Consider the following 18,465-nt stretch of genomic DNA (forward strand, 5'->3'; position numbering starts at 1 on the left):
AAAAAAAAAAAAAAGCAATTAAAGTGAAGAGACAACCCACAGAATAAGAGAAAATATTTCCAAACTATCCATCTGACAAGGGACTGATAATCAGAATATATAAGGAGCTCAAATAACTCAATAGCAAAAAAATACTCCACAAATTATATGATTAAAAAATGGCAAAAGATCTGAATAGACATTTCTCAAAATAAAATATACAAATGGCCAGCAAGTATATGAAAAAACCTTCAACATCACTAATTATCAGAGAGATGCAAATCAAAATTATGAGTTATAATCTCAATCCAGTTAAAATGGATTTTATCAAAAAGACAGAGAACAGCCAATGCTGGTCAGACTGTGGAAAAAAGGGAAGCCTCACACGCTATAGGTGGGAATGTAAATTAATACAGCCACCGTGAAAAATTGTATGGCAATTCCTCATAAAAACTAAAAATAGAACTACTATATGACCCAGCAATTCTACTATTAGGTAAATAACCAAAAGAACAGAAATCAATACTTCAAAAAGATATCTGTACTCTCATGTTTATTGTAGCGTTATTCACAATAGCCAAAATATAGAATCAACTTGTGTCCATGAATACATGAATAAATAAAGAAAATGTGACATACATACACGATGTAAAAAATAATGAAATCCCCTTACTTTCGTAGCAACATGGATGGAACTGAAAGTCATTGTTAAATGAAATAAGCTAAGCACAGAAAGACATATGTTCCCACTCATATGTGGAAGTCGAAAAAGTAGATTCATGAACATACAGAACAGATGGGTGGTTGCCAGAGGCCAGAATGTGTAACGGGGAGGAGAGGATGAAGAGAGGTTGATTAATAGGTACATGCATCTAGTTTAAAAAAATATATTGTGGTGTACATTTACACACTAACATATTGGATAACCTAGAAGAAATTGATAGATTCCTGGAATGATACAACCTGCCAAAACTAAATCAAGAATGAATGTCCTGAACAGAACAACAACAAATAAAGAGATTAAATCAGTAATCAAAACTTTCTAGCAAAGAAAATCTCAGGACCAGGGGGATTCACAAATGATTTATGTTAAACATCTACAGAAGAATTGAACAAGAAAATAAAATTGCAGGGTAATAAATCTACAAACATGCATGCAAAAATTTACAACAAAACATTAGCAAACTATATTTGCCACACATCGAAAGAATCATACGCTATGACGAAATGGGATTATTCCAGGGATGCAAGGATGGTTCAAAATACACAAACCAATTAATATGATATGCCACATTAAGAAGATGAAAGATCAATTTACTTTATGATATTAAGATGTAGAAAAATCATTTGGTAAAATCCAACACACTTTCATTGTAAAAACTCAATCCATTAGGAATAGCAGAAAGCTTATATGTAAAAAGTCCTCAACTAAAATTATATTCAATGGTGAAAAAATGAAAGCCTTTATTTTAAGATCTAGAACGATGCAAGGATAGGCATTCTCTCCACTCCTATGCAATATAGTACTGGAATGGAATTCCTAGATGAAGCAATGAGGCAAGAAAAAGACATAAAGGGCATTTAAATGGGAAAGAAGAAATAAAGTAGCTTCTGTTTGCAAATGGCATGATTGTATACATAGAAAACCATAAAGGTTCCATAAAACTAGTAGAAGAAATGCTGAATTCAGTAAAGTTTCAGGACACAAAAACAACACTCAAAAATCGGTTATATTTTTATACATCCAAAATAGACTATTAGGAAAGGAGATGAAACAATCCCATTTACAACTGCATCAAAAAGAATAAAATACTTAGGTTTAAAACAAACCAAGGAGGTGAAAGTCTTATACACTGAAAACTATATAAAACATGAAAAAAGATTAAGGGAGACACAAAAAATTGAAAGATATTCCATGGATTGAAAAAATTAATATTGTTAAACTATCCCTAATACTCAAAATTATCTACAGATTCAGTGCAATTCTTATGAGAATCTCCATGTTATTTTTCAAAGAAACAGAAAATTTAAAAAATTTATATGAAACTATAAAAAATTCAAATAATTAAAAGACTTCTTTAAAAAGAAGAAAAAAGCTTTTTGAAATATAGTACAAAGGTACAGTAACCAGAACAGTATGTTACTGTCATAAAATACAGACATATAGAGCAGTGGATAAAAATAGAGAGCTCAGAAATAGGCTCATATATGCTGGCTCCAGTATGCCACTGGAGGGTCACATGTTCATTAGAATTTAAGTATGCATTTTTGAAATTGCATGGTAAATTTGTGGATAAGCATTTCAAGGTGTCAGATTTTCTTGATGCAAATATTGAGAGCCTCACTTTATGGGTTTTTTTTTTTTTTTTTTGAGTGTGATAGTCTGTGTTTTAGTCCAAGAAAGCAAACATTTGATATGTGAGATTGTCACTCTAAACAAACAAAATTACACTAGGTTATGGTACAAAAGTAAGCTTGATGGTCACTTTCTATGAAAACATATTTTAAAATAATCATTTAATTTTTCAAAATGATCCTAGGTGTGTAATTCCAAAAACATATGCCATTGTTCACCAGGCTATCAGCTTCCAAACTGCCAAACACGTTCCAAAGGATTTTCCGTATTTCCTGAGGAAGACATGGGCAAGTATCTCTCTGTTTAAATACCCATTTAATAAAATTCTCAAATTGCTTATCTTCACTAAAACTAAGTTCGATTTTGCCATTTATGAGGCAACTGATATTTGTAATGAAAAGGTAATCAGAATTCTCTCAAGGAATGGAAACCAAACATGCCATCTTAATCTTTCTCTCTTTTTGTTAATTAATTAATTAATTAATTGATTAGTTTTATTTCAATAGGTTTTTGGGGAAGAGGTAGATTTTGGTTACATGGATACGTTCTTTAGTGGTAATTTCTGAGATTTAGGTACAGCCATCACCTGAGTATTGTACACTGTATCCAATGTGTAGTCTTTTATATCTCACCCCCTCCCATCCTTCCCCTCAATATCCCAAAGTCCATTGTATCATTCTTATGCCTTTGTGTCCTCATAGCTTAGCTCCCACTATGAGTGAAAACATATGATGTTTGGTTTTCCATTCCTGAGTTACTTCACAGTATTTTACTGTCTCAATAATGGTCTCAAACTCCATCCAGTTTGCTGCAAATGCTTTATGTTGTTCCTTTTAATGGCTGAGTAGTATTGTGATATAATAGTGTATATATATCACACTTTCTTTATCTGCTCAATGATTGATGAGCATTTGGGCTGGTTTCATATTTTTGCAATTGCAAATTGTTCTACTATAGACATATGTGCAAGTGTCTTTTATATATAGTGACTTTTTTCCTCTGGGTAGATACCAGTAGTGGGATTGCTGGATCAAATGGTAGATCTACTTTTGGTTCTCAAAGAAATTGCCATACTGTTTTCCACAGTGGTTGTACTAGTTTACATTCCCACCAGCAGTGTAAAAGCACTCCCTTTTAACCACATCCATGCCAACATCTATTATTTTTTGATTTTTTAAGTTACGGTCATTCTTGCAGGAGTAAGTTGGTATTACATTGTGGTTTTGATTTGCATTTCCCTGATTAGTAATGATGCTGAGCATTTTTCATATGTTTGTTAGCCTTGTATATCTTCTTTTGAAAGTTACTTATTCATGTCCTTAGCCCACTTTTTGAAGGAATTGTTTATTTTTCTTACTGATATGTTTGAGTTCCTTATAGATTCTGAATATTAGTTCTTTGTCAGATAGGTAGTTTGTGAAGATTTTCTCCTACTCTATGGGTTGTCTGTTTATTCTGCTGATTATTTATTTTCCTTTGCAGAAGATTTTTAATTATGTCCCTTCTATTTATCTTTATTTTTGTTGCATTTGCTTTTGGGTTCCTGCTCATGAATTCTTTGCCTAAGGCAATGTCTAGAATAGTATTTTGATGTTATATTCTAGAATTTTTATGGTGTCAGGGCTCAGATTTAAGTCTTTGATTCCTCTTGAGTTGTTGTTTGTATGAGTTTCATTCTTCTATCCCAGTACCATTTGTTGAATATGGTATCTTTTCCCCATTTTATGTTTTTGTTTGCTTTGTTGAAGATCAGTTGGCTATTTGTACTTGGCTTTATTTCTGGGTTCCCTATTTGATTCCATTGGTCTTTGTGTCTATTTTTATACCAGTAGTATGCTGTTTTGGTTACTATAGCCTTATTATCTATAGCGATACTATTTTGAATGTGCCTGATCTTGTCTTGCTCTCTTTTCTAACATTAAAATATCATAATTTAAGCCTAATATCTTTTAAAATTTCTCTTTACTGATATTATTGACTTCCTCTTTTAGAATATTTTCTTTTTTAAAAAAATTTATAACAAAAAGATGTTTAATGAACTCACAGTTCTGCATTGCTGGAGAGGCCTCAGGAAACTTAAAATTATGATAGAAGGTGAGAAGAAGCAAAGACACATCTTACATGGTGGCAAGCAAGAGGGATTGTGCAAGCACAGGAAAAACTACCAGTTACAAAAACATCAGATCTTGTGAGAATCCACTGACTATCATGAGAACAGAATGAGGAAACTGCCCCCATAATCCAATCACTTCCAATCAGGTCTCTTCAGCAAGACCTGGGGATTATAAATTAAGATGGATTTGAGTTGGGACACAATTTCTCCTTCTCAGCCCCGTGACTGATCCTGTGACCTCAGCTCTAAACAAACAACATTTTCTCTGTGTTTAGTACTGTTACTGTGTTTCTGTTATAGAAGAAATGGAATAGAAGACTAGATTTTACTTTGAGGGAGTTTATCATTTAAATCAGAAAAATCTATCAATTTCTGCTTAGGAGATGACAGAAGTGATGCTGGCATATTATTCTTTTTGTGCACCACAGCTTCCATTTCTGTCATTCATTCATTAATTGAGTTAGCAAATATTTATTGAAGTCTTAATATAATCCAGGTCCAGGTGTTGGTCTAGACACTGGGGATGTACAGTGAGCAAAATGAAGTTCTTTTTCTCATGAAGTTCAGAGGATATGTTTGAGTCTATATATCCAATGATAGCAAGGGACAGAATTAGGATTAGAAATCAATTCTTCTAATTATTATGTCAATGCCCTTTTTAGCAATGCTGCAACGGCCCCATTTATAAACATTGATCCCCAAGGCCAAAAGCCAACAATCTACCAAGGAAAAATTGGATATACACAAATACATTGAATTCCTTTGATAATTTTTGAATTCCTTGTAATTTTTGGATAACCATGCAATTATGCAATCTCACATTGTATATCATTGAATTTTTTGTCCCTACTTACAGTGTTATAGTGAGACTTTGCTGTAGCTGCTGTGAGACTTGAATACTTTTGAACTTTCAAAATTTGGTTTCCATGTTTTTAGAATGAAAGGTTGTAGAGGTAGCCCTACAGATTATGGTTACAATTCTAGAATGATTTTTTCCATGTTCCTTGAATAACAATACAAATTCAGAACATTTAATGAATTTGTTGCAACTTGAAAGTAAAAGTAGATAGGTTAATTTTTTTATATTGATCTTTTTTGTATTTTTATTTTTAGATTCAATCATGGAAAGAGCATCTGAGAAGGCGGAAAACACCTGGCTTCTAGGTTTCTCCATTGCTCTTCCTATGCTCATTGTGACAACCGTAATAGTTTTGGCAAGGAAACAGCTGAAAAAGTGGTTCACCAAGGAAGAGGAATTCTCAAGTAGCGAGTAAATTGCATTTGTGTTCTGAAGTTAAACATTAGCACTATTTGAATCTAGTTATACGTAAGACAATATCATGAGCAGCAACAATACTTTACATATCCCTGGGATTTTGAGTATTACATCAACATGTCATTTAATTTTATGAGGTAGTTGTGAATAACCCTCTTTTTAAGACACAAAGATTTGGAAGTGTGGTTTACATAGTTTGCCAAAGTCATTGGACTGTTAGTTGAGAGAGAGGCAGGACTCACATATATCTGTTATTTTCATATCAAAGGGAGATGATCTATGTCATCCACAAAAGAAACACCAGAAATATTTATTAAAAATGCAGATTTCTGGGCCTTACCACAGACTATTTTAATTCACGTTGCTGACTCATATAAGAAATAATTTAAAAAATATTCTTTGGGTTAAATTTTCAGAAGGGAAATTTATAATTTAGATTATTACATTTTTATTTTCAAGAAATAATTCAAACACTAAGAGAACAAGATGACAAGCATTCACTTGTTCATCATGGGAAATAAACAGATGTTAATATTTTTCTTGTTTCTCTTATAAAATAAGGCATTGTATTTGCAGCTGCAATTCCTTCTGGTATGATCCCCTTCCTTCCCTGTAGAGACACTGAACGTTTGTGTGTCTTACGTGTTTTTAATACATGTAGCTATTCTGTCTTTGTAGATGCATTTCCTTTTCTAATTTTGAAATATATATATATAACTTTCAGTTTCATTGAATTCTCTATATTTCTATTGTTTTTTATACTAAGTTTTGCTCTTTTTCCTCAATTCCAGTCTTTTTACTTTTGCTCTGTTGTAACTCTAGATTTCTTGATTTTAATGCTTTATTAATTTTCAACCTTTCTTATTTTCTAAAATAAGAAATACTTTAATAGCAAAAACCTTCTCCTTATATGTCATTTTCTTTATAGTCTCCAGTTTTTAAACTATAGTCGACATTCAGTTAAAAAAATTTTTAAGAAATCTAGTGTGGTTTCTTGTTTAAATAATAAATCAACTGTAGTCTTTAGTTGCCAATTATATAATTTATTTTCATTGTTTTAAAAATAATTTTCTAATTTTATTAGCTTATTTTGAGAAACTTGTCTGTATGATTTAGACTCTTAAATGTTGAAATGAAAAATGAAGTAAATTTTTATAAATGTGTAAGCTTGACATATCTGCTCCAACGTTTTTAGGACAAACTTTTAAATTGTGTTGTTTCAAATCATTTACCATTATTTCCTCCTGTCTGTTTGATACTTTATTTTCTGTGAGAGGCAAAGTAAAATTTTCAATGGGTTGGAGCTTTGCCTCTGATTGTTGAAATTTCTGCTTTATGTGTTTGTTCTCATGCTTTATATGTTTTAGTTATATTTTCTTGGTGTATTTTCTTTTAATCATTACAAATTGTATCTTAAATACAATTTTCACTGTTTTAGATTGCTATATCAACTTTCTTTTTAAAAATGACATTTGCCTGGTACATCTTTTTTCATTCTTTTCTCAATCTGTCTTTGCATTTAGCTGGTGTTTTATACATAACCTTTGTATGAAATGCACTAGTGGAGTTTGTTATGCTCATATGCATAATCCATGATGACATATGCTTAGGCTGAAATTTGCCATCATACTTTTTTCCTATTTACCATGCTTGTTTTTTTTTTTTCTTTTTCTATGATCTATTTTCTTGGTTCCATTNTGTTGTTTTACTCTTGTAGCGCAGCCTGGAGTGCAGAGGTGCAATCTCGACTCACTGCAACCTCAGCTCTCTGGGTTAAAGCAATTCTCCTGCTTCAGCCTCCCGAGTAGTTGGTATTACAGGTGTGTACCACCATGCCTGGCTAATTTTTTGTATTTTTAGTAGAGATGGGGATTCACCTTATCGGTCAGGCTGGTCTTGAATAGCTTCATTTCTCTGTTCTCTTTTTTTCTTTAACTATTTGGACATTTTTATATTCTGTTTTTGTTTGAGTAATTTTCTTTAAACTTTAGATTTTGTAGTTAATGTTATATAATATATAAGTTTAATCATTACATATAGTCTTCTTTGAAATAACCCAAGGATCTTAGCCATTTAACTACTTCCATTTTCAGTTTGTCATTTGACTTTCCAATTTCTCCCAAATTCGCCAGCGTTATTTTTGTTATTATCATCTTTATATTTAGTCAGTGAATACTTGGATTTTCCAGTGTATTTTCCAATCTTACTTACCATTCCTTTTCTAAAAATGTTTTTTTTTTTTTGGAAATAATTTAAGGACAAAAATTCTCAAAAATCGCACAGGATTCTCATGTACCCTTTGCCTAGCTTTTTCCAAAGATAACATCTGACATGAGAACTGCATTTCCACAGCCAGTATAATGGTATTGTTATAATATTTTTAATACGACTGAAGATCTTATTCAGATTTGCCAGTGTTTGTATGCATTCATTTATATGTGTGTACAGTATCACCACATTTTATCATGTGATTTGTTTACCCACACCACAATCATAATCTTTTTTAGAATCCTGCTTTTTCATTCTAAGTTCAATTATTTTTTTTTCTCTGAGATTTATTGTGGTATGATTGACAAACATTGATGATTTGCCTGATATATGTATATACTGTGCAGTGAATATCACAATTACTATAATTAACACATTCATCACCTTATTTAGTTAACCTCTTTTTTGTGTGTACTGTGAGAACACTTAAGATCTACTCTCTTAGCAAAGTGACAAGTTTTTTATATATAAGGTCATGTCATCTGAAAACAGGGACAACTTCTTCCTTTGCAATTTGGCTGTCCTTTATTTCATATTCCTTGCCTAATTCCTATGGCTAGGCCTTCTAGTACTACATTGAATCGAAGTGGTGAAAGGGGCTTCTTGTTTTATTCTTGATCTTAGACCAAAACTTTTAATGATAGCTTTTCACTGTTAAGTTTAATGTAGCTGTATGCTTGTAATATATAGCTTTTTATTATGAAGTATATTTCTTCTATAATGAGATGGTAAGAGTTTTAATTAAATAAGTTGAATTTTGTTTCCTGTGTCTCTTGAGTGTATTTTCAGCTGTCCTTGCATCACAAATATAAATCTCACTTGATCATGATATATGATCCTTATAATGTTCTATTAAATTCAGTTCACTAGTATTTTATTGAGGATTTTTATGTCTATGTTAATTAAGGATATTGGCCTATTATTTTATTTTCTTGTAATGTCCGTGTCTCACTTTTGTATCAGGGTAATGATAGCCTTATAAAATGTGTTTGAAAGTGTTCCCTACTCTTCAATTTTTTGGAGGAGTCTAAGAAGGATTAGTATTAATTATATTATAAAACTTTGGTAGAATTCACCAGTGAAATCATCTGGTTCTGTTTTTTTTTCTTTGTTGGGAGACTTTTTTTGAATTGCAAGTTTTATTTATTCATATAGTTTTAAATTTGCCAAATAATAATTATACATATCCATGGGGCACATAGTGATGTTTCAGCACATGTAATGTATAATGATCAGATCAGGGTAATTAGCAGATATATCACCTCAAATATTTATTATTTCTTTGTTTTGGGCAGAGTCAATATCCTCCTTCTAGCTACTTGAAACTATATATTATTGTTAACTATAGTCATCCTACAGTGCTATAGAAAATTAGAAATTTTTTCTCAACTTGCTGTCATTTTGTAGATTTTAACAAATCTCTCCTTATCCCTCCCTTCCCCCTAATCTTTCCAGCCTCTAGTATCTTCTGTTCTACATTTTACTTCTGAGATCAACTTTTTTTTAGCTTCCACATATGAGTGAGAACATGCAGTGTTTAACTTTTTGTTCTTGATTTATTTCACTTAACAACGTCCTTCAATTCCATCTGTGTTGTGGTGAATGACAGAATTTTATTCTTTTTATGGCAAAATGATATTCCATTGTATATCTATACCACATTTTCTTTATCTATTTGTTGTTGAAAACCTAGGTTGATTCCATATCTTAACCATTATAAATAGTGCTTGCAGTCGACATGGCAGTGAAGATGTCTCTAAAATACAATGATTTCCTTTCCTTTGGATAAATACCCAGTGGTGGGATTGCTGGATCATATGGTAGTTCTGTTTGTTGTTTTTTGAGGAACTTCCCTGCTATTCTCCATAGTGGCTATACGAGTTTACATTCCCATCAACAGCATACTTTTCTCTGCATTCTTGTCAGTATTTTTTTTTTTTTTTTGCCTTTTTGATAAAAGCCATACTAACTGGGGTAAGATAATACCTCATTGTAATTTTGATTTGCAATTCTATGATTATTAGTGATGTTGAACATTTTTTCTCATCTTTGTTGGCCATTTGTATGTCTTCTTTTGAGAAATGTCTACTTGGATTACCTGACCATTTTTAAATCTGATTGTTTGCTTTATTTCCTGTTGAGATATTTGAAATCATTGTATATTCTTGGTATTAATCCAGTAGTTTTCAAATATTTTCTCATATTCTGTAGGTTGTCTTTTTACTATGTTGATTGTTTCTTTTGCTGTGTAGAGAGTTTTTAATTTGATATAATCCAATTTGTTTGTTTTTGCTTTTGTCACCTGTGCTTTTGAAGTCTTATTTATAAAATCTTTTCCCAGATCAATGTCCTGATCATTTCCCCTATGTTTTCTTCTATGGGTTTTATTATTTTGGATTTTATATTTAGACCTTTGATCCAGTACAAGTTGTTGTTGTTATTTTGGTACAGATTGAGAGGTAGCGGTCCAGTTTCATTCCTACGCACGTGGATATCCAGTTTTCCCAGTGCCGTTTAATGAAGAGACTGCCCTTTCTCCAGCGAATATTCTTGGCACCTTTTTCAAAATTCAACTGAATTTAGATATGTGGATTAATTTCTGGTTACTCTATTCTATTCTGTTAGTCTAAGTGTCTGTTTTTATGCTGGTTCCATGCTGTTTCGGTTTATCAGCTTTGTAGTATATTTTGAGTCTGGTAGTACAATTTTTCCAGCTTTACTATTTTTTCTCAGGATTGCTTTGGTTATTCAGGGCCTTTTGTAGTTGGGAGATTTTTGATTACTCATGCAATCTTCTACTTGCTATTTGATATGTTCAGAGGTTCCCCTCCCTTCTTCCCTTCCCTCCTCTCCCTTCTTTCCTCCCCTCCCCTCCCTTCTTCCCTCTCCTACCCTTCCCTTCCCTCCCCTCCCCTCCCCTCTCCTTTCTTTTCTTCTCCGCCACCCAGGCTGGAGTGCAGTGGTGCATTTTCGGCTCACTGCAACCTCCACCTCCCAGGTTCAAGTGATTCTTGGGCCTCAGCCTCCAGAATAGCTGGGACAACAGGTGTGCACCACCACACCAGGCTAATTTTTTTGTTTGTTTGTTTGTATTTTTAATAGAGACAGGGCTTCACCATGGTGGCCAGGCTGGTCTCCAACTCCTGGCCTCGAGTCATCTGCCCACCTTGGCTTTTCAAAGTGCTGGGATAACAGGTGTGAGCCACAGGCTTGGCTGAGATGCTCTGTTTATGATTCAGTCTTGATATGTTATATCTTTCTTGGAATTAATCTATTCTATTTATTCAGCTTGCATATAATTTCTGTAGGTTCCATTTTATTCTGGAGGAAGTACATTTTCTAGTAGATATTACAGTGATGTTCTAAGTGTAATAATCTTTTGGATGTTTATTACTAAAATTGTTTTTGTTTTATGTTCATTATTTAATTATGGGTTATATGGGTATGGAATTTTAGGTGGACAACTATTTCTGCTATACCTTTAAGGATATGCTTTTAAATTTTGGCATGTATTATTTATCAGATGTCTGCTATCAGTCTAATTAATTCATTTTTATCTTTATATTTAAACTTTATTTTTTCTATAAATTATGAAAATTTTCAGCCATTATCTCTGCAATGATTGATTTCCCCATTCTGCCTTTTTTCTCCTTCTGAACTTGCTGTCTTTTAGTGTCCCCATTTTAGCCTCCTTGGTTGTGGTGGTGGTTCTTTATTTCTTCCTTTTTCTCCATCTTCTTTTCTTCCTTTTCATTTTTTTTTCCTTTTGTGATTAGAATACAGCTCTTAAAAATTGAGGTATAATTTATGTATCATGAAATTCATTCCTTTTTGGCGTCTGCAGTGTTATGAGTTTAGCAAATATACACACATACCACTAGCTCAATAAAATATAGAGCAGTTCTGTTATGCCAAATATTTCATCTCACCCCTTTCTAGCTCTGAGGACTGGTGGATCTGTTTCCTGTGGCTACGTTTTGCGTATTAGAACTTTGTATAAGTGAATTAATACATTATGCAGTCTTTCCAGTCCGGCTTCTATGCCATAGCTGATGTATTTGAAATTCATCCATTTATTATGTGTATCAATAGTTTGCTCTCTTTTAAATATGTTGTTTTATTGATATATAATTGATGTACAATAATTTGCACATATTTTCAGTGTATAATTTGATGTTTTGATAATTTGAAAAGTAACACCCATAAAACCATCGACATGATCAAGATGATAAAGGTATCCAAAACCCTCAAGAAATTTCTTATTTTCCTTTGTAATTCCTCTCCTTGGTCTTTCCCTTTCATCCCGTCAAAGATTACCACTTTTTTTTTTTTCCAAATTTTAATTTAGGTTCAGGGGATACATGTGCAAGTTTGTTACATGGTTAAATGTGTGTCACTGGGGTTTGGTGTATAAATGATTTTGTACCCCAGGCAGTGCGCATAGCACTTGTAACTGATACGTATAAGATTTCAGTTTCTTCATGGTTCAATCATGGTAGGTTGTATGTTTCTAAGTATTCATCCGTTTCTTCTAGGCATTCTAGTTTGTGCATATAGAGGTGTTTGTAATAGTTTCTGAAGATTTAAAAAAATTTCTGGGGGGTCAGTGGTAATGTCACTTTTGTTAATTCTTTGTGTGTTTATTTAGACATCTCTTTTTAAAATAAATCTAGCTAGTGGTCTATCAATTTTATTTATTCTTTAAAGAACTTTCAGTTTTATTAACCTTTTCTCTGGATTTTTGTGTCTCAATTTCATTCAGTTCAGTTTGGATTTTGCTGTTTATTTTCCTCTGCTAGCTTTGGGGTTGATTTGCCCTTGTTTTTCTAGGTCTTCTAGGTGAGGTGTTAGGTTGTTAACCTTAGATTTTCTAACTTTTTGATGTATGCATTTAGCACTATAAACTTTCCTCTTAACACTACTTTAGCTGTGTCCCAGGGCTTCTGTTATATGTTTGTTTATATTAGTTTCAAAGCATTTTTTATTTCTCCCTTAATTTCATTATTTAACCAAAAAGTCATTCAGGAGCATGTTGTTTAATTTCCACATGATTGTATGGTTTTTAAATTTCTTGGTATTGATTTCTGTTTTTATTGTACTGTGGTCTGAGAGTATGATTGGTATGATTTAGGTTTTTAAGAATTTTTTGAGAAGTGCTTTATGACTGAGCATGTGGTCATTCTTTGAGCCTGTGCCATGTGCAGATGTAAAGAGTTCATATTGTGGTGTTGTTGGGTGGAGTATTTTGCAGATGTCTGTTAGGTCTGTTTGGTCAAGTGTCACATTTAGGTCCCAAATACCTTTGTTAATTTTCTGCTTCCATGATCTGCGTAAGATTTTCAGTGGGGTGTTGAAGTCTCCCACTATTTTGTGTGGCCCTCAACATCTCTTCATAGGTCTCTAGGAACTTTTTTTTTAGTGAATCTGGGTGCTACAGTGTTGGGCCCATATATATTTAGGATCATTAAGTCTTCTTGTTGAATTGAACCCTTTATCATTATGTAATGCTCTTCTTTGTCCTTTTTTTATTGTTTTTGGTCTAAAGTTTGTTTCATCTTAAATAAGAATAGCAACCTCTGCTCTTTTTTGTACTTTGTTTTTTTGATAGATCTTTCTCCTTTCGTTTACTTTGAGCCTATGGGGTCATTGCAGGTAAGATGGATCTTTTGAAGACAGCATGTAGTTGGATCTTTCTCCTTTAAACACTTTGCCACTCTATGTCTTTTAAGTGGGGGATTTATCCCATTTAAATTCAAGGTTAATATTGTTATGTGCAGGTTTGATCCTGTCATCATGTTGTTAGCTGATTGTTATATAGACTTGATTATGTATTTGCTTTATAGTGTCAGGGGGCTATGCATGTAAGTGTGATTTTGTGATGACAGGTAATAGCCTTCCCTTTCCACATTTAGCACTCCCTAAAGGACCTGTTATAAGGAAGCTATGGTGGTAACAAATTCCCTTAGCATTGGCTTGTTTGAAAAATATTTTATTTTTCCTTTGCTTATGAAGCTTAGTTTAGCTGAGTATAAATTTTTTGGCTGAAATTTCTTTTCTTTAAGGATACTGAACATAGGTTCCCAATCTCTTCCGAGTTGTAAGGCTTCTGCTGAAAATACTGCTGTTAGCCTGTTGGGGTTCCCTTTGTAGGTGACCTGCCCCTTCTCCCAAGCTGCCTTTAAAATTTATTCTTTCATGTTGCCTTTGGAGAATCTGATGACTATGTGTCTTGGGGATGTTTTCATCTTGTGTGGTATCTCACAGGGGTTCCCTGAATATCCTGAATTTACATGTTAATGTCTCTAGTGAGGCTGGGAAAATTTTGTGGAAATATCCTCCAATATGTTTTCCAATTTGCTTGCTTTCTCTCCATCTCTTTCAGGAATGCCAATAAGTCATATGTTTGGTCTCTACATAATCACACATGGCTCTGATATTTTGTTCATTTAAAAATTAATTTTTCTTTTTATTGGCCTGCCTGTGTTGTTTCAAAGAAATAGTCACCTAGCTCTGAGATTCTTTCCTCAGTATGGTCTCTTCTGTTATTAATGCTTTCAATTGCTTTGTAAAATTCTTGCAGTGAATTTTTCATTTCCAGAAGTTCAATTTATTTTTCTCTTAAAACGGCTATGTCACCTTTTAACTCTTGGACCATTTGCTGTGCTCCTTGGATTGAGTTTCCATCTTCTGTGTGTTGAGGAGCTTCCTTGACATCCAGATTTAGCATTATATGTCTGTCAGTATAGCCATTCCAGTCTGGTTAAGAAGAATAGCTGGAGAGCTACTGTGGTTGTTTGGTGGTAAGAAGACACTGTGTCAAAGTGTCCCAAGCTGGGGGCTTGGGACCAGGCCTGTGTCTTTGTTCTCTGTCCCCTTAAGTTTAAACCCCTGCTGCACTGGAGAGGCCAAAGTGTTTCCAGTCTGCTGGCAACCTTCCAATGAACTGCCCAAGACTGGGTAATTTATAAAGGAAAGAGGCTTAATTGACTCACAATTTAGCATGGCTGGTAAGGCCTCAGGAAAATTACAATCATGGCAGAAGGCAAAGGGGAAACAAGGCACCTTCTGCATAAGGCAGCAGGAGGGAGAAATGCGAAGCAGAGTGGGAAGAACCTCTCATAAAACTGTCAGATCTCATGAAAACTCACTATTATGAGAATAACATGGGGGAAACCACGCCCATGATTCAATTTTTTCCACATGGTCTCTGTCTTGATGCATGTGGATTATGGGAATTAGATTTGGATGGGGACATGAAGCCTAACCATACCAGTTGTTTAATTTTTCCTTTCTTAAAGAAAAAATATTTTAAAAATTTTGCCATGCATAGTGTTCAAGCATTTGTGGGACTGTGAACTGGGGTCCTGAAACTGCACTTTTTGGATGCCTGGGAGTCCTTCTTGATGTATTTTCTATTTATGCATGTTTCCCTCTTGCATTCCAAAAGGCACTGGTCAGAAATTTTATTATTCCTGTTTCATGGGTGAGATGGCCCCTTCTGGCTTTTGTTCTAGTTAAAGAGTTCACCTACAGCATCTCTGTATCCAAAGTTCTGGGGCATCAGCTCCTTCTAAGGCAGTGCTATTCAATCTCTGGCCTCAGGGGTAGTCTTTTCCTTAATAATGAACAAAAAACCAAAAGTTGGATTATGAAGGTCAGAATCAGACATTCAAGGTCAAATCTATATTTTGTGTTTAGAAGGGATCAGAAAAAGCAAATCTGAGTGTTTTGATACTGCCCTCACTGCAGGATTTGAAATGTGCCCTTCTTATGGATGAGGTATATGGGTAAATAAAACTGTTATTTATTTGCATCTCTGTTCATTGACCTTTGGACAGTATTTTATTTATTAATAATTAGTCTTATAAAAGAGATAATACTGATTATAAAATGGGCTTATTTTCATTCATGAATTTGGCAAGTTTTCTTAGTACTAATGTGAGACATTTTCAATTTTTTTTTAGATCTAAATCAGATGGCAGCACTCAGACATATGCCAGCCAGTAAGTAGGTTAGAAGCTGTTTTTAAGATGCATTTTGAAAATCAAAAACTCATTAATAATTCACAATTTATTTCTAAATTTATTTGAACAACATCAATTGGTAAAGCAATGCACTGAAATACAGATTGCTAACATACAGTCTAATTTAGTTTCTAATAAATTATTCCTTTCTTCATTTAATAAATGTTTACTGGAAGTCTCTTCTGAGGAAACAAGGAAAAAAATAGCTGATTCTAAAATGAGATAGGACATGTGTAATTAGGAAAAAGAATATATAGTGCTTAGAAGTTACTTAGCTTGTGTTATAGAGCCATGTGCTGCATAACAATGTTTCGGTAAATGACAAACCACATGTATGACAATAGTTCCGTAAGATTATAATGAAGGTGAAAAATTCCTGTAGCCTAATGATGTTGTAATCAACACCACATCAGAGAGCAATGCATTACTTGTTTGTGATGATGTTGGTGTAAGCAAATACCTATTATGCAAAGCAAAATATAAAGAATTCTCATGATACAATCAATACTACTTAACCTTACAAAAAAAAAAAAAACAAAAAAAAAAAAAAAAAGCCACAAGAGGTGGTAATACCAACAGCCAAAGCAATCTAAAGAAATACAGGTAATTGAACAACTTCAAAAAAAAATGCTTAGGATTTGCATAGAGGTTAAAAAAAATAGAATCCATTAAACAAGAAATAAAGGAGCTGAAAAAGACTTGCTTATTTTTAAATTGTTTAGAGAAATCACTCAGAATACAAGATAAATAGAATAGTAACATATCAAAGACCAGCTAAGAAACAGGAATTCAGAGATAGAAAATTTAGAGTGGGGAAGAGTCAATATTTGAAGAAATAAGACTTGGACTTTTAAAAAATTGAAGATGATTAGTTAAGTGTCTTGACACTGAAAGAGAATATTGAGTCCAGTTCACAGACTTATAAAATAGTGAGAACTGAAGTTATGGTTAAAAAGCATGAATAGGGGCTGTGTGTGGTGGCTCATGCCTGTAATCCCTGCACTTCGAGAGGCTGAGGTATGAGGAGTGCCTGAAAAATTAAAAATTAAGAAATTAGCCAGACATGAGGGCATGAGCCTGTAGTTCCAGCTACTTGGGAGGCTGAAGTGGGAGGATTGCTTGAGCTCAGGAGTTCATGACTGCAGTGAGCCATGATCACCAGTGAGCTCCAGAAAAAAAAAAAAAAAAAAAAAAAAAAAAAAAAAAAAAAAAAAAAAGAAAGAAAGGAAGAAAAAGAAATATGAGAAACATAAGTAGGATGAATAGGGACAAAATACTATTTATTGATGTTTAAAAGAACAGAACAATTAGGTCAATGTAATTAGCTCTCACCATCCCATAATTATTATAGAAATTTATATATCTAGATTCATGGCTTCTGTCACAATCTATACAATTCCACGCATTTGTCTGTTTATCCAAGCAGTACACTAATTCAGTCATGAGTCCCTTAATACAAGGATATGCTGTGAGAACTGCACCGTTAGATGATTGTGTTATGTGAACATCACAGAGTACACTTACACAAACCTAGACCATATAGCCTACTACACACCTAGGTTATATCCTATAACTTTATGTATATAAGCCAGTACAGCATGTTACAGTACAAAATATTGTAGGTAACTGTAACTGAATAAGTGTTTATGTATCAAAACATAGAAAAGGTACTGTAAAAATATAATATAAAAGATAAAAAATGGTATGCCTGTATAGGGCATTTATAATGAATGGAGCTTGCAGGAATGGAAGTTGCTCCAGGTGAGTGAGTGAGTGAGTGGTGAGTGAATGTGCAGGCCTAGGACATTACTGAGTCCTACTATAAACTGTATAGACACGGTACACTTAGGCTACACTAAATTTATTTAAAAATTTATTTCTTCAATAATTAACCTTATCTTTTACTATAACTTTTCAAATTTATAAACTTTTAAATTGTGTAAAACTTTTTGACTCTTGTAATAACACTTAGCTCAAAACACAAACACATTGTACAAATTTCTTTCTTTTATATCTTTATTGGCTTTTTTTGTATAATTTTTTTTTCTTTTTAAACTTTTTTGTTAAAAACTAAGACACAAACACATTTGCGTTGGCCTATACAGGGTCAAGATAAGCAATATCACTGTCTTCCATCTCCATATCTTGTCCTTTTGGGAGGTCATCAGGAGCAATGACATATCTGGAGCTGTCGTTGGTTAGGATGACAATCCTGCCTTCTGCATACATCCTGAAGGACCTGCTAGAGGTTGTTTTACAGTTAACTTTTCTTTTTAAATAAGCAAAGGAGTACACTATAAATTAATAATAAAAAGGACAGTATAGGTGCAGTGTCTCACTCTTGTAATCCCAGCACTTTGGAAGGCCAAGGTGGGCAGATCACCTGAGGTCAGGAGTTCAAAACTAGCCTGGCCATATGGTGAAACCTTGTCTCTACTTAAAAAAAAAA

At 33.3% G+C, this 18,465-nt stretch overlaps 1 protein-coding gene across 2 annotated transcripts in view; it reads left to right on the forward strand.

The window, feature by feature from the left end:
- Positions 1-18,465, forward strand: part of ADAM32 (ADAM metallopeptidase domain 32) — a 179,312-nt gene that overhangs the window by 149,467 nt on the left and 11,380 nt on the right. Inside the window, exons 18-20 of one of the 2 annotated variants that reach the window (XM_037741420.1) lie at positions 2,520-2,622; positions 5,562-5,718; positions 15,957-15,995. In XM_037741420.1, coding sequence (XP_037597348.1) covers positions 2,520-2,622; positions 5,562-5,718; positions 15,957-15,995 — 299 coding nt within the window. The remainder of the gene's footprint in view (positions 1-2,519; positions 2,623-5,561; positions 5,719-15,956; positions 15,996-18,465) is intronic. The other variant, XM_037741423.1, reaches the window with a different exon arrangement.

This window comes from Cebus imitator, unplaced genomic scaffold, assembly GCF_001604975.1.
Source record: "Cebus imitator isolate Cc_AM_T3 unplaced genomic scaffold, Cebus_imitator-1.0 Scaffold5, whole genome shotgun sequence".
NCBI classification, from domain to species: Eukaryota; Metazoa; Chordata; class Mammalia; order Primates; family Cebidae; genus Cebus; species Cebus imitator.